Source organism: Coregonus clupeaformis, chromosome 19 (assembly GCF_020615455.1).
Source record: "Coregonus clupeaformis isolate EN_2021a chromosome 19, ASM2061545v1, whole genome shotgun sequence".
NCBI lineage: Eukaryota > Metazoa > Chordata > Actinopteri > Salmoniformes > Salmonidae > Coregonus > Coregonus clupeaformis.
The window spans coordinates 19,353,226-19,368,728 of NC_059210.1; the positions used below are offsets into that span (position 1 = coordinate 19,353,226).

General features: G+C 44.5%; 1 protein-coding gene across 3 annotated transcripts in view; it reads left to right on the forward strand.

Annotated features, from left to right (window-relative positions):
• The window catches only part of LOC121532005 (L-fucose kinase), a 49,906-nt gene that overhangs the window by 17,219 nt on the left and 17,184 nt on the right, over positions 1 to 15,503 (forward strand). The window contains exons 2-9 of one of the 3 annotated variants that reach the window (XM_041837636.1): positions 3,251 to 3,432; positions 3,826 to 3,876; positions 4,063 to 4,188; positions 6,818 to 6,890; positions 6,998 to 7,095; positions 14,502 to 14,582; positions 14,921 to 15,040; positions 15,320 to 15,491. In XM_041837636.1, the coding sequence (XP_041693570.1) occupies positions 3,251 to 3,432; positions 3,826 to 3,876; positions 4,063 to 4,188; positions 6,818 to 6,890; positions 6,998 to 7,095; positions 14,502 to 14,582; positions 14,921 to 15,040; positions 15,320 to 15,491 (903 nt within the window). Of the gene's footprint in view, positions 1 to 3,250; positions 3,433 to 3,825; positions 3,877 to 4,062; positions 4,189 to 6,817; positions 6,891 to 6,997; positions 7,096 to 14,501; positions 14,583 to 14,920; positions 15,041 to 15,319; positions 15,492 to 15,503 lie in introns of those variants that run through there. The other 2 variants (XM_041837637.2, XM_041837638.1) reach the window with 2 other exon arrangements.

Here is a 15,503-nt window from a genome sequence, read left to right on the forward strand (position 1 = left end):
GCCGGGAAACTGCAGCAGACCGTTGTGAACCATCCCAATGAAATGCTGGGAATTTTCCTCCCAGTCGGGGGACCTGGAATTAATTATTATTGGTGGTAGTGGACTACTACACACACTGGGTGGAGTTGTTTCCACTCCGCAAAGCCACTGCATCCGCCATTGATCTAATTTTGCGAATGGAGGTCTTTACCAGATTCGTGATTCCAGACCAGATTCTCTCTGACCGAGGACCACAGTTCATGTCTGGAATCTACAAAGAGCTCTGTACCTACTGGGGTGTAGTTGCCAAGCTGACCACTGCCTACCATCCTCAGACCAACCTGGCGAGAGGGTAAATCGCACCCTGAAGGGGATGATTACTTTGTGGGGGATCAACATCTTCCTGAGTATCGCTTTGTACTGAACTCTGCGGTCCAGGAGACTTCTGGGGTCACTCCCACCAAACTCCACCTGGGAAGACACTAAAAGGTCAGATGGAGAGAACCTTCCAAATTCCCCTCGTTTCACTTGACTGCCCAGCATTTGATGCAGTCCACCACCACCATACCTTGCTAGCCAGAGTGGAGGCTAGCAGAATCAAAGCCAAACAACGACAGCTCAGAAACTATGACAAACATAGAAGAGACATGTGTTTCTCACCCTAGTCTCGTGTCTGGGTCCGTTCTCATAATCTGTCAAATGCGTCCAAGCAGTTCACTGCAAAGCTAGCTTCGAGATGGAAAGGTCCTTTGTATGTGGTGCAGCAGGGCCCGGTGAACTACTTGGTCTCTTTGGAGAACACGGGGGAAGATGTCAGGACGGTGCATGTTGTTGACCTAGAGCCCTGCTACCCTACGGCAGAAGAGCTGGATCGCAGGCAAAAGCAACACCTGCAGGAATTCTTCTTAGAGGACCCTGTTGACTTCCCTGGTTTTGTGTAGTATGAACATGAACCTGCCAAAGCGTGCATCCTCTCTGTTTCTACAGGCTCTTTTTTCATGGGGAAGGAGTGTGGCGAAATCCTGCACAGAGCCTTGAATCACGGTTCACCATCTGGCAGTCCCGACGGATGAATCTGGGTTTGGCGGATGCCATTAGAACACTACCTGCCCCAGTGCCAACTGTACAGTTTGGTGGAGGAGGAATAATGGTATGGGGCTGTTTTTCATGGTTCGGGCCCCTTAGTTTCAGTGAAGGGAAATCTTAACGCTACACCATACAATGACATTCTAGACGATTCTGTGGTTCCAACTTTGTAGCAACAGTGTGGGGAAGGCCCTTTCCTGTTTCAGCATGACAATGCCCCCGTGCACAAAGCGAGGTCCATACAGAAATGGTTTGTCGAGATCGGTGTCGAAGAACTTGACTGCACAGAGCCCTAACCTCAACCCTATCGAACACCATTGGGATGAATTGGAACGCCGACTGCGACCCAGGCCTAATCGGCCAACATCAGTGCCTGACCTGACTAATGCTCTTGTGGCTGAATGGAAGCAAGTCCCTGCAGCAATGTTCCAACATCTAGTGGAAAGCCTTCCCAGAAGAGTGGAGGCTGTTATAGCAGCAAAGGGGGGACCAACTCCATATTAATGCCCATGATTTTGGAATGAGATGTTTTCCACATACTTTTGTTCATGTAGTGCCTACGGAAAGTATTCAGACCCCTTGACTTTTTCCACATTTTGTTACGTTACAGCCTTATTCTAAAATTGATTAAGTTGTTTTTTCCCCTCATCAATCTACACACAATGCCCCATAATGTACATTTTATTAAAAATAGAAAAAACTATCACATTTACATTAGTATTCAGACCCTTTACTCAGTACTTTGTTGACACACCTTTGGCAGCGATTACAGCATCGAGTCTTCTTGGGTATGAAGCTACAAGCTTGGCACACCTGTATTTGGGGAGTTTCTCCCATTTTTCTCTGTAGATCCTCTTTGGATGGGGAGTGTCGCTGCACAGCTATTTCCAGAGATGTTCGATCAGTTTCAAGTCCGGGCTCTGGCTGGGCCACTCAAGGACATTCAGAGACTTGTCCTGTAGCCACTCCTGAGTTGTCGTAGGGTCGTTGTCCTGTTGGAAGGTGAACCTTCGCCCCAATCTGAGGTCCTGAGCTGGTTTTCATCAAGATTTCTCTGTACTTTGCTCCGTTCATCTTTGCCTCGATCCTGACTAGTCTCCCAGTCCCTGCAGCTGAAAAACATCCCTACAGCCTGATGCTGCCACCACCATGCTTCACCGTAGGGATGGTGCCAGGTTTCCTCCAGACGTGACGTTTGGCATTCAGGCCAAAGAGTTTCATCTTGGTTTCATCAGACCAGAAAATATTGTTTCTCATGGTCTGAGAGTCACTCCAAGCGGGCTGTCATGTGCCTTTTACTGAGGAGTGGCTTCCGTCTGGCCTCTCTACCATAAAGGCCTGATTGGTGGAGTGCTGCAGAGATGGTTATCCTTCTGGAAGGTTCTGCCATCTCCACAGAGGAACTCTAGAACTCTTGGTCACCTCCCTGACCAAGGCCCTTCTCCCTCGATTGCTCAGTTTGGCCGGGCGGCCAGCTCTAGGAAGAGTCTTGGTGGTTCCAAACTTCTTCCATTTAAGAATGAGGGAGGCCACTGTGTTCCTGGTGGACCTTCAACGCTGCAGAAATGTTTTGGTACCCTACCCCAGATCTGTGCCTCGACACAATCCTGTCTCTAATCTCTATGGACAATTCCCGACACAATCCTGTCTCTGAGCTCTACGGACAATTCCTTCGACCTCATGGCTTGGTTTTTGCTCTGACATGCACTGTCAGCTGTGGGACCTCATATAGACAGGTGTGTGCCTTTCCAAATCATGTCCAATCAATTGAATTTACCACAGGTGGACTCCAATCAAGTTGTAAAAACATCTCAAGGATTATCAATGGAAACAGGATGCCATGAGCTTAATTTTGAGTCTCATAGGAAAGGGTCTGAATACTTATGTAAATAAGGTATTTCTGTAAAATTTTGAATACATTTGCAAAAAAATCTAAAAAACCAGTTTTCCCTTTGTCATTATGGGGTGTTGTGTGTAGATTGCTAGAAAAAGAAGGCTGTAACATAACAAAATGTGGAAAAAGTCAAGGGTTATGAATACTTTCCGAAGGCGCCGTATGTATGAAAATATCCTCAAATAAAAGGTGACATTCTGTACTGTCGCCTCATGAAACATTTTATCTCAAATCCAAAATGCTGGACTATAGAGCCAAGTTAAAAGTTTTAGCTTCACTGACCAAAGAAAGGTGTGTGTGTGTGTGTGTGCGTCTCAGAGCTGGAGGTCCGGCAGCAGCGTGGAGGTCTCTTACAGGGGACGTTACTGCTCACTGTGTCAGACCCCCAGGAGCCTGGACTGGGCAGTGGGGGAGCCACTCTCAATGCACTGCTGGTGGCAGCCGAACACCTGAGTGCCAGAGCTGGATACACTGTAAGTGGTTCCACACCCACAATATGTCCATAGAATATCATAAAAAGATAACTTAGAGGTGTAGAGACAAAGGAAAAATTCACTGCAAGTATTGTGAGTCCGTTTGTGCATTTTAGTTTATTAGACCATAAAGTCTTTGTATATTGATGACATTTTTGTCTAGTTTACCAACTGAATAGATTCCTGTAACTGAAATATACAAATGTTATTGTCTTGACTGTTACTGTATTGTGGTGATACCCTCTTGTTGGGGTATATTAATTGTGGAGCATTTTTACGTTTTACATTTTAGTCATTTAGCAGACGCTCTTATCCAGAGCGACTTACAGTTAGAGTGCATACTTTTTTTTTTTCATACTGCAGAACTATGCACTTATCCAATGTTGTTTTCAGGTTGTTACCGCGGATGTCCTTGATGATGCCCATATCCTGATCTTGCACACGGTAAGACTGGAAGGGTAGCAGAGGACAGGTAGAAGGAGAGAGTGGGGCGGTGAGGTCGACTGGATCGGGAATGAGGTTTCAAATGTGAGATTTAATTTACTATTATTATTCACATGGACATTGGAGTAATCTCTCTTTTTCTGTGTTTTTCTCTCTGTCCTCCCCAACTCTCCTGTATTTCTGTAGGGACGTGACTTTCCCTGGGATAGCTGTGGCAGGGCCTTCTGCTGGCTGCCTGTGGAAAAGCCAGCTCAGACTGTGCAGGGACCTGTCTGCTGCCTGGATATTCTGCTAGACTGCCTTTCCAATCAGGTTAGCCATAATCCTGTTTGTCGGAGACACCCACTAGACTAAGGGTCACCTACTCTGGTCCTGGAGTGGGATTACTTCTCCATTAATGGGGCGGTTGGTACAAGTGGCTTGGTATCATCCATTAATACAAGCTGCTCTGTATAATTTTCTCAGGTTTTCAAGCCACCTTCTTTCCATCATTGAATGTGATGATAATTATACAGCAATACACTTAAATTCAAGCCTAGAACACCGTTTAGAAATGACAGCACTTTTTGTACATAGTCCCCCCATTTTAGGGTACCAAAAGTATTGGGACAAATTCACTTATGTATTAAAGTAGTCAAAAGTTTCGTATTTCGTCTTATATTCCTAGCACGCAAATATTACATCAAGCTTGTGACTCTACCAACTTGTTGGATGCATTTGCTGTTTGTTTTGTTTTGTGTTGCAGATTGTTTTATGCCCAATAGAAATGAATGGTAAATAATGTATTGTGTTATTTTGGAGTCACTTTTATTGTAAATAAGAATAGAATGTTTCTAAACACTTCTAAATTAATGTGGATGCTACAATGATTATGGATAGTCTGGAATGAATCGTGATTGAGAAAGTTACAGATGCACAAATATCATACCCCCAAGACATGCTAACCTCTCACCGTTACACCGTTTTGGGGTATGATATTTGTGCGTCTAACTTTCTCACTCATCATTATTCACGATTCATTCAGAACTATCCGTAATCATGGTAGCATCCACATTAACTCATTACTTCATGCATTCTCTGTTAAATCTTCTAGACCATGCTGTAAATCAAGTAGCCAATAGCAGATAATCAACATATATAATCAACATAAATGTAGGGGTATTGGATTGGATCCAACATTGGATCCAATATGTTGATGTCTCGTTCGTTGCGCAAGTGAAGTTGTGATTCACAACTTCACTGACGCAACGAACGAGACATCAAAATATTCTGGACTTTCTTCCGAACACCGTTTTCCGCACTGGCTGTTTTTGCATTGCACGCTATATCACAGCTGCTGATTGTCACTTAACTTTCATTCAGAAAAATATTTCCTGGATCAGCTGATGGTCGACAATATCCCTAGGCCTAACAACAGCTGGATACCAAATGTGCATTCAACAAGTAGGTCGATTAGCCTACGCATAGCCTATAGAAGAACCACGCAAGTTAGTTGACTTTTGGTCTAGGAGCATTTGATTTAGCAATTGCATGCGTCATTTTGGATTTGTGTGCCCATGAAAACTGGTTTCACGGCATAGCCTAAAATATCAATATGAACATTTGATAAAGCGGTGCTGCCATTAATAGCACACTATCTCATAAACTCAGCAAGACTTTTGTCCGGCTGATGGCCCATACGGGGTCAGAAGAAAATATCATAGGCCTAGTTTTATTATATTGATAATTAGGTTCTATTGAGCAAATTTCAAGAAAATGAATTATTATAAGGTTGAAATCACTTTTCTTTATGTGCATGTTTTTCATTAATTAGTAGGTTTATGGATTACATTTTTCAAGTTATTTGCCCAACCCTGTTTTATTTATTCTGTCTGAAAAGGAAGACAACGAATTCAGCACATTTTATTCATGTATTTATACAATATTCTGCCCATATGAATGAATTTATATACAATATACAATATTGGTCTAAGGCACTGCATCGCAGTGCTAGCTGTGCCACTAAAGATCCTGGTTCGAATCCAGGCTCTGTCGTAGCCGGCCGCGACCGGGAGACCCATGGGGCGGCACACAATTGGCCCAGTGTCTTTTAGGGTAGGGGAGGGAATGGCCGGCAGGGATGTAGCTCAGTTGGTAGAGCATGGCGTTTGCAACGCCAGGGTTGTGGGTTCGATTCCCACGGGGGGTATGAAAAAAATAAAAATAATAATAATGTATGCACTCACTAACTGTAAGTCGCTCTGGATAAGAGCGTCTGCTAAATGACTAAAATGTAAATGTAAATATTCTGCCCATATGAACAAATTTGTTTTAGGGCATTAGGGAACCAATACACTTTGTTCCCCAGCCAATCATGCACACACGGGTGCGGACGAAAGAGTCGCCAACAAAGGAGTTAATTTCTGCTGCAGCCTTCGCTGCGAAATATAATGCGTTGCGGCGGTGCATCCATGAAATAAATATCTGCTGCCAATGTAATTACAGTAGATAGCAGGTTGTTCTGTTTTCTTAGAACAATTCATTAGCCCACAGTGAATTGTTTGTGTTTTTAGTAGGGCAAGAGTCTTTTATTGATAAATATTTCATTTGTTGATGTTTTGTGTGTCATGTCCATTGACTTTTGTTTGTATTAACTGCGATATGGGTATGATAAATCGGTTACAACATTGACTATACCATTCTCTATTAGCCCCAATTTGGTTAGTACTTCTGATTTTAAAATAATATACACAATAAACCGATTTAATCAATTGCTTTGAATATGGTGTGCCACAAGGCTCTATATTGGGATCAGTGCTTTTTGAATAAAATTCATGACACCAGGTCAAGAACAACATCTTTCCTACCTCTATTTTTTGGTCAATGGCTGAACTCACTTGTGAAGTTGTGTTGTGTCTGCCTCACATAAAGATTGTCTCTGCCCTGTTTTGTCCATCTGTAGGTGTGTCCTGGTTCTCCCCCGGGTGTTTGGGTGTGCAGCACTGACATGATCCTGACCATGCCAACTACCTTCAGTTAAATATTTTCTACAATTCCATTCAGATTAATTTTTTTAACATATTTTTTGAAAAACATGTCTTTCCCCACTGTCTCTTAATATTCTTTCTCTTCTGTCTTTCAGAAATGTCATGGGACGGTTTTTCTGGGGTCCGTGTGTTGGCACTACCTAGTGATGTCTCTTACGCCGCCAATCATGGAGTCTACTTCGCTGATGAGCAGGTACATAACCTTAAGGATAGATCTCTTACTGAATGGAATTACAAACTCTAGATACAGTGCCTTCAGAAAGTATTCACACCCGTTTGCTTTTGTTACAGCCTGAATTTAAAATGGATTAAATTAAGATTTTGTGTCACTGGCCTACACACAATATCCCATAATGTCAAAGTGGATTATATATATTTTTTGGTACAAATGTCTTGAGTCAATAAGTATTCAACCCCTTTGTTATGGCAAGCCTAAATAACTTCAGGAGTAAACATTTGCTTAACAAGTCACATAATAAGTTCCATGGACTCACTCTGTGTGCAATAATAGACATGATTTTTGAATGACTACCTCATCTCTGTACTCCACACATACAATTATCTGTAAGGTCTAGGGATTAATATTTTCCCGAAAACCTACCAAGTTTCAAAACTTGGAATAATTCATATTTATCCAGAGAGTACCGGGAAATACTGCAAAAAAGTGCCAATTTAAAGCGTTTAAAACCAATATATGGTCAGGGTTCTCCTAAAATAAGATTGTCGCTGTGCCACATTGCTGTTTTGGCTGCACCACTATATAAAGATTTGACAGCAAATGAAACTGATATTTAGTAATGATAGTAGCTTTGATCGCCACTGACATTGTTATTAATTGCGAACAGGCCGTTCATAAATTCAGAGCGTTATCATGTTCCTCAATTAATTCAGCGCATTTCAGCAGTAGTCCTAGGCTATCTCGACACACAGCTTGCTCAGGACGCACAGACAACACCCCGAGTAGGCCATAGCGTTGTGGAATCATACAAACTTTGCAACGCCAGTTAAACAAAAGTCAAATGGCCAAAGTTGCTAAGCTTGCTAGAGAACCTCCCATGAATGACAGAATATCTCCTATTTGTTAAAATCGAGTTGATGATAATACAGATAGCAAATCAGCTCATGAGTAACGGGGAGATGAAGAGAGGAAATTGTTTACACATCAAGGTATCTTAACGGGGACCAACTCTGCAATATGAAACAGCACAGAGAAGCGGGGGAAATGTTATGGTGGTATTTTGACATGCATAGGCGAGATGTGCTTTGATAATGCAGCCTATGGATTACAGAATAATGTTAGGAATTTTCATGCGAGACAGGAGTCCGAATTGTGGCTTTCAGTGGAATTGGAACGATAGGAAAATAGCCTCTAGCTAAGGCTATATAAGGCTACTGCGTGAGTCAATAGATAAATAATACACTTGATTTAGGCTACATTATTGTATGCTAAATGTTTTGGATCAGTGATAGATGAGCAAACAAATAAATGATCTACCACTTCCACTTGTTCAGCCAGAGATCAATTAACCAAATATACAGTCGTGGTCAAAAGGTTTGAGAAAGACACAAATATTAATTTTCACAAAGTCTGCTGCCTCAGTTTTTATGATGGCAATTTGCATATACTCCAGAATGTTATGAAGAGTGATCAGATGAATTGCAATTAATTGCAAAGTCCCTCTTTGCCATGAAAATGAACTTAATCCCAAAAAAACATTTCCACTGCATTTCAGCCCTGCCACAAAAGGACCAGCTGACATCATGTCAGTGATTCTCTCGTTAACACAGGTGAGAGTGTTGACGAGGACAAGGCTGGAGATCACTCTGTCATGCTGATTGAGTTAGAATAACAGACTGGAAGCTTTAAAAGGAGGGTGGTGCTTGAAATCATTGTTCTTCCTCTTCCATGGTTACCTGCAAGGAAACACGTGCCGTCATCATTGCTTTGCACAAAAAGGGCTTCACAGGCAAGGATATTGCTGCTAGTAAGATTGCACCGAAATCAACAATTTATCGGGTCATCAAGAACTTCAATGAGAGAGGTTCAATTGTTGTGAAGAAGGCTTCAGGGAACCCAAGAAAGTCCAGCAAGCGCCAGGACCGTTTCCTAAAGTTGATTCAGCTGCGGGATTGGGGCACCACCAGTGCAGAGCTTGCTCAGGAATGGCAGCAGGCAGGTGTGAGTGCATCTGCACGCACAGTGAGGCGAAGACTTTTGGAGGATGGCCTGGTGTCAAGAAGGGCAGTGAGGAAGCCACTTCTCTCCAGGAAAAACATCAGGGACAGACTGATATTCTGCAAAAGGTACAGGGATTGGACTGCTGAGGACTGGGGTGAAGTCATTTTCTCTGATGAATCCCCTTTCCGATTGTTTGGGGCATCCGGAAAAAAGCTTGTTCGGAGAAGACAAGGTGAGTGCTACCATCAGTCCTGTGTCATGTCAACAGTAAAGCATCCTGAGACCATTCATGTGTGGGGTTGCTTCTCAGCCAAGGGAGTGGGCTCATTCACAATTTTGCCTAAGAACACAGCCAAGAATAAAGAATGGTACCAACACATCCTCCGAGAGCAACTTCTCCCAACCATCCAAGAACAGTTTGGTGATGAACAATGCCTTTTCCTGCATGATGGAGCACCTTGCCATAAGGCAAAAGTGATAACTAAGTGGCTCGGGGAACAAAACATCTACATTTTGGGTCCATGGCCAGGAAACTCCCCAGACCTTAATCCCATTGAGAACTTGTGGTCAATCCTCAAGAGGCGGGTGGACAAACAAAAACCCACAAATTCGGACAAACTCCAAGCATTGATTATGCAAGAATGGGCTGCCATCAGTCAGGATGTGGCCCAGAAGTTAATTGACAGCTTGCCAGGGCGGATTGCAGAGGTCTTGAAAAGAAGGGTCAACACTGCAAATATTGACTCTTTGCATAAACTTAATGTAATTGTAAATAAAAGTATTTGACACTTATGGAATGCTTGTAATTAATCTTCAGTATACCATAGTAACATCTGACAAAAATATCTAAAAACACTGAAGCAGCAAACTTTGTGAAGACCAATACTTGTCATTCTCAAAACTTTTGACCTCAACTGTACAGACAGATATTCAGTGAAACAAAATCACATTGATTGACTATCAGTGTGATTAGTTGAGCAGGGAATTTCAAACACACATTCAACCACAAAGACCAGGGAGGATTTCCAGTGCCGCGCAAAGAAGGGCACCTATTGGTAGATTGATATGAGGCCAATAGTGACTTTAAAAATGTTAGAGTTTCATGGCTGTGATAGGAGAAAACTGAGGATGGATCAACAACATTGTAGTTACGCCACAATACTAACCTAACTGACAGAGTGAAAAGAAGGAACCCTGTACAGAACAAAATATTCAGAATCACACATCCTGTTTTCAACAAGGCACTACAGTATGTGACGTCACGAGAGGCTACACAGCTTTCAGCCGGGATTGCTCAAGTAGTGCAAGGAGACAAGGTTCAAACAAAACAAGGATTTTATTATAGGTCTTGGGAAATTAACGAAAATATAACAAAATTCTGTTCTCTTGTGGCTCTTTAAGGGTTAACAGTTCAGGGATGTCTCTTCTACATCCAAAATCATAATTCTCACTCGCTCAGATAACTTTTCCCCAGCCTTACTGTAGTCCACGTTGCAGCTAGTGGCCAACCCAGCAAAAAGTCCTTCCAAATGTCTCTCCTGTATTTCCACAGGTGCATATATCCAAAGGTGAGTATTTCCCAAAGGTAAGTATCTCCAAATCCTTATATTCCTCATGGAAGTGGACGTGCAGCACTCTTGTCCTCCAGAGAGCCCAGGTTGGAGACTGTGTCTCTTCACCCCCCACACACTCCCTCAGTGTGTCTCTTCCCTTCCCAAACCTTCAGCTCATCAGCTCCTCATTTGTTTCAGCTGCGTGGGAAGATTGGCCATAGAGGGGTGGGAGTTCCCGACCATACCAGCAGATGGAGCCATAGCTGTCTGGGTTTGCAGCCACCTCAGGGGGATGTAACGTCCCTCCAGGACACAGCCTCTCGTGACATCACACATCCCCTCCCTCGGGACCGACGTCCTCGTCGGGTAAAGGCAGCGAAGAAGGCATCACGCCGGGAGAGGGCGTCCGCATTGCCGTGGTGCTTGCCAGACTGCTCTCTCTTCAACTCCTCCAACTCTAGGACCAGGGACTCAGCCTCCTGTTGTCTCTCCTTGAGTTTCTTACTGAACGCATCAGCCTTGGTTTTAGCAGAGTTTAGCTTCTGTTGAGCAGCTTTCAGTTCCTTCTCTCTCTCTGCCTCCGCATTCTTCATCTTGTTCTCCAACACCTTGTACTTCTCCTCTGCCTTCTTCTGGACCTCCTTACTACTGCGCAGGGTCTCCTCACACTCCTCGATGGTCCTGCGCAGCCTCTCCAGCTCCTCCTGTTGCTTATGGAAGGAGCTCTGTTGGAGTTTAGCCTGGAGGATATCTAACTCTTCTGTCTTCATGTCTAACTGTTGCTTTAACAAACGATACCTCTCAGCGGTCCCCTTCAGACCAGACAGTTCTTTGTCCAGATTCTGTAGCTCCGTCTCTGTGTCGGTCTGGGCACCTGCCATCCCTATCAGAGCCCGGGCGGGAGTGAGTAATTCGGAGGATTGCACCGGAGCCTTCCCAGGATGAGTCTTGCCTCTCCGTTTCCGAGGTACTCGGGTTATCCTCTCCTGAGACTCTCTCCAGAGTGGGTAAAAGGCTGGGCAGTCTCGTCCAATTAGGACAGGGACGGGGAGGGAATCAACCACCCCGCCGTCGTGTGTATGGTTCCCCGTGTGCTGGTCATTGTAAGTTCAGTAATGGGGTATTCCTGGTGTCCCCATGGACACAGGAAACTGGGAGGACTTTCCCCGGGGTCAGACACGTTGGGCCCACCAAATCCTTACGCACCAGGGTGGCCCGGCTACCAGAATCCAGTAAGGCCTCCACATCATGGTGATTCACAGTTACCGGGCAGGTGGGGGTCGATCTGGGCCGCCATCTACGACTCCCAAGAGCGAGGCAAAACGGTGTGTGGGTGCTGAGCTGGAGGACTCCGCAGTGGGCATAGGTTCATCGGCTGGTTTCCCACACTGCCAGGAGATATGTCCCATCTCCCCACACCGGTAACACTGTCGAGTTTCCCCCCTCCTGGTGTACTCTTCTTGGACCCGTCTGGTTTCTGGCTCCCCTGGAGCCGGGATAAGTCCTGACGTGGCTGGGTTCGAGACCTTGGGGTCCTTTGGACGGGTTCTTCCCATTTGTGGTGGGGCCGCACTCCTGGGGTCTTTTCGGGAAGCATTCAGCATCTCCGCTGTGGCCTGGTACTTTTCCACAGCTTCCACGGTCAGATCAGCCGTGGTCAAGGCCTGTTGACTGATGAACCGTTTTGCCTCATAAGGCAGGGCGCGTAGGTAACGATCCACCACAACGGCCTCCACCACCGCCGCTGCTGTATTCCTCTGCGGATCCAGCCATTTCCTTGCGATTCGGACAAGTTCATGCATCTGCGCCCGAGGAGGTTGGTCTGGTTGGAAGGTCCAGCTGTGAAAGCGCTGGGCCATACCAAACTTTGTGAGTCCATATCTGCTGAGGATCTCAGACTTCAGGGCATCATAGTCAGTAACCTGGTCAGGGCCCAGGTCCCGGACAGCATTCAGCGATTCCCGGTTAGAAAGGGGGGCTAACAGACCAACCCACTGTTGCTTGGGCCAGGCTTCCCTAGTGGCCGTGGCCTCAAATGCATGCAGGTATGCCTCAATGTCATCGGTAGCTCCCATCTTAGATATAAAGTCACTTGCCTTTATTGGGCGGGTATTTTGGACAACCCTCTGTCTCTGCAACTGCAATTCCTCTGCCTTCAGAAGGTTGGCTTTCTTTTGCTCCTCCAAGAGAGCCACGTTTGCTTGCATCTGGGCTTGCTGGCCAGCAACAAGGGCTTTCAACATGTCCTCCATTTCAGTCGGGCGGGGAGCCTACGGCCAACTTGGAAAACTGGGTGATCAAACCTTCGGTATCCTCCTCTGACATGCACTATTAACGCTTGAGCGTGCCTGTATTCTCCACCATCTGTGACGTCACGAGAGGCTACACAGCTTTCAGCGGGATTGCTCAAGTAGTGCAAGGAGACAAGGTTCAAACAAAACAAGGATTTTATTATAGGTCTTGGGAAATTAACGAAAATATAACAAAATTCTGTTCTCTTGTGGCTCTTTAAGGGTTAACAGTTCAGGGATGTCTCTTCTACATCCAAAATCATAATTCTCACTCGCTCAGATAACTTTTCCCCAGCCTTACTGTAGTCCACGTTGCAGCTAGTGGCCAACCCAGCAAAAAGTCCTTCCAAATGTCTCTCCTGTATTTCCACAGGTGCATATATCCAAAGGTGAGTATTTCCCAAAGGTAAGTATCTCCAAATCCTTATATTCCTCATGGAAGTGGACGTGCAGCACTCTTGTCCTCCAGAGAGCCCAGGTTGGAGACTGTGTCTCTTCACCCCCCACACACTCCCTCAGTGTGTCTCTTCCCTTCCCAAACCTTCAGCTCATCAGCTCCTCATTTGTTTCAGCTGCGTGGGAAGATTGGCCATAGAGGGGTGGAGTTCCCGACCATACCAGCAGATGGAGCCATAGCTGTCTGGGTTTGCAGCCACCTCAGGGGGATGTAACGTCCCTCCAGGACACAGCCTCTCGTGACATCACAAGTAATCCTGCAAAAAATGTGGCAAAGAGAATTCACTTTTTGTACTGAATACGAAGTGTTTGGATAAAAGCGTCTGCTAAATGGCTTATTATTATTATTATTATTATTATTATTATTATTATTATTATTATGTTTGGGGCAAATCCAATACACACATTACAGAGTACCACTCTCCATATTTTCAAGCATAGTGTTGGCTGCATCATGTTATGGGTATGCTTGTAATCATTAAGGACTGGGGAGGTTTTCAGGATAAAATGGAAACTTAATGGAGCTAAGCACCGGGAAAATCCTAAAACACAAGGCCAAATCTACACTGTAGTTCTTTACCAAGACAGTGAATGTTATTGAGTGGCCGAGTTACAGTTTTGAATTAATCTACTTGAAAATCTACGGCAAGACTTAAAATGGTTGTCTAACAATGATCAACAACCAATTTCAAGGAGCTTGAAGAATTTTGAAAATAATAATGGGCAAATGTTGCACAGTCCAGGTGTGTAAGCTCTTAGAGACTTACCCAGAGAGACTCACAGCTGTAATCGCCGCCAAAGGTGCTTCTACAAATTATTGACTCGGGTGTGACTACTTATGTGAATGAGATATTTCTGTATTTCATTTTCAATCAATTTGGAAACATTTCTAAAAACATGTTTTTACTTTGTAATTATTGAGTATTGTGTGTAGATGTAAATATATTTAATCAATTTTGAATTCAGGCTGTAACACAACAAAATGTGGAATAAGTCAAGGGGTATGAATACTTTCTGAAGGCACTGTACGCATTCTTTTGACAGCATGTTTATGAACAATTGCTGCATGAAGATGGTTGTTCATAAATAGTGCCAAATGGTAGTTTCTCTCTGCTCATAGGGTAGAGTACGTGACATCATCTACAAGGGGACAGAGGAGAGGATTCGCCAAGCCGCACAGCCTGATGGGATGGTGCCACTGGTAAGTCAAAGATAGTGAATATAGGAAAATATCCAGAAACATATTTTTTCTTCAATAAAAAGAGTCATGGGAATACCTAGACGGCCGGTAGACAAGCGGTTACAGCGTTGGGCCAGGAACTGAAAGGTTGCTGGTTCGAAAACCCGAGCCGACAAGGTGAAACATTATCTGCCCTTGAGCAAGGCAATTAACCTTAATTTACTCCAGGGGCGCCGTCCTACTATGGCTGACCCTGTGAAACAACTGATTTCACTGCACCTATCTGTTGTACTGTATGTGATAATACAACATTTTATTTTATGAGCATGCAGCACATGTAATGATGTAACTCCATTCAGGTGTCAGGGCCTGTGTTCTTCTGCAGGAGGGTACTAGAGCGATTGCTGAAGGCCCATGTTACCTCTCCCCTTGATGGTTGCACGTACATGGGCATGGACTCAGGGGCACCACCCCTTCAGGTATTCAGTCTCATCTTTAATTCTTATTTCTAATTCTCAGTTTCTTTACCTCTGTCTTTGTGCCTGTCACCCTCCCTTTCTTCTTGTATCTGTGGGTGACATTTCATCTTCTGTATCAATTTCACTCTTCCACATCTTTGCACCCTCCCCTCAAACACAGTTCTGTTATTTCTAGGTTTACACAAAGCTCTTTTTCCCTCTGGTTTTATTCTGATACAACCTTATCCTCTGTCTCATCCCTTCATTGTCTTTCTTTCCATGGTTATTTATTCTCTGCAGATCTCCCTCTTTCTGGATTTGTTGATGTGTCTTTGCTCAGACCTGAGTGAGTCCGAGTTTGTGAATGGGGAGAGGTCGGGCTGCAGTTCCCCCATCAGTCAACAGGGAGCAGTAGTGAGGAGCGCACGGGCCTTGCTATGGAGGATACTGAGAGGCACCACTCTCCATATGGGTATGTCACTTT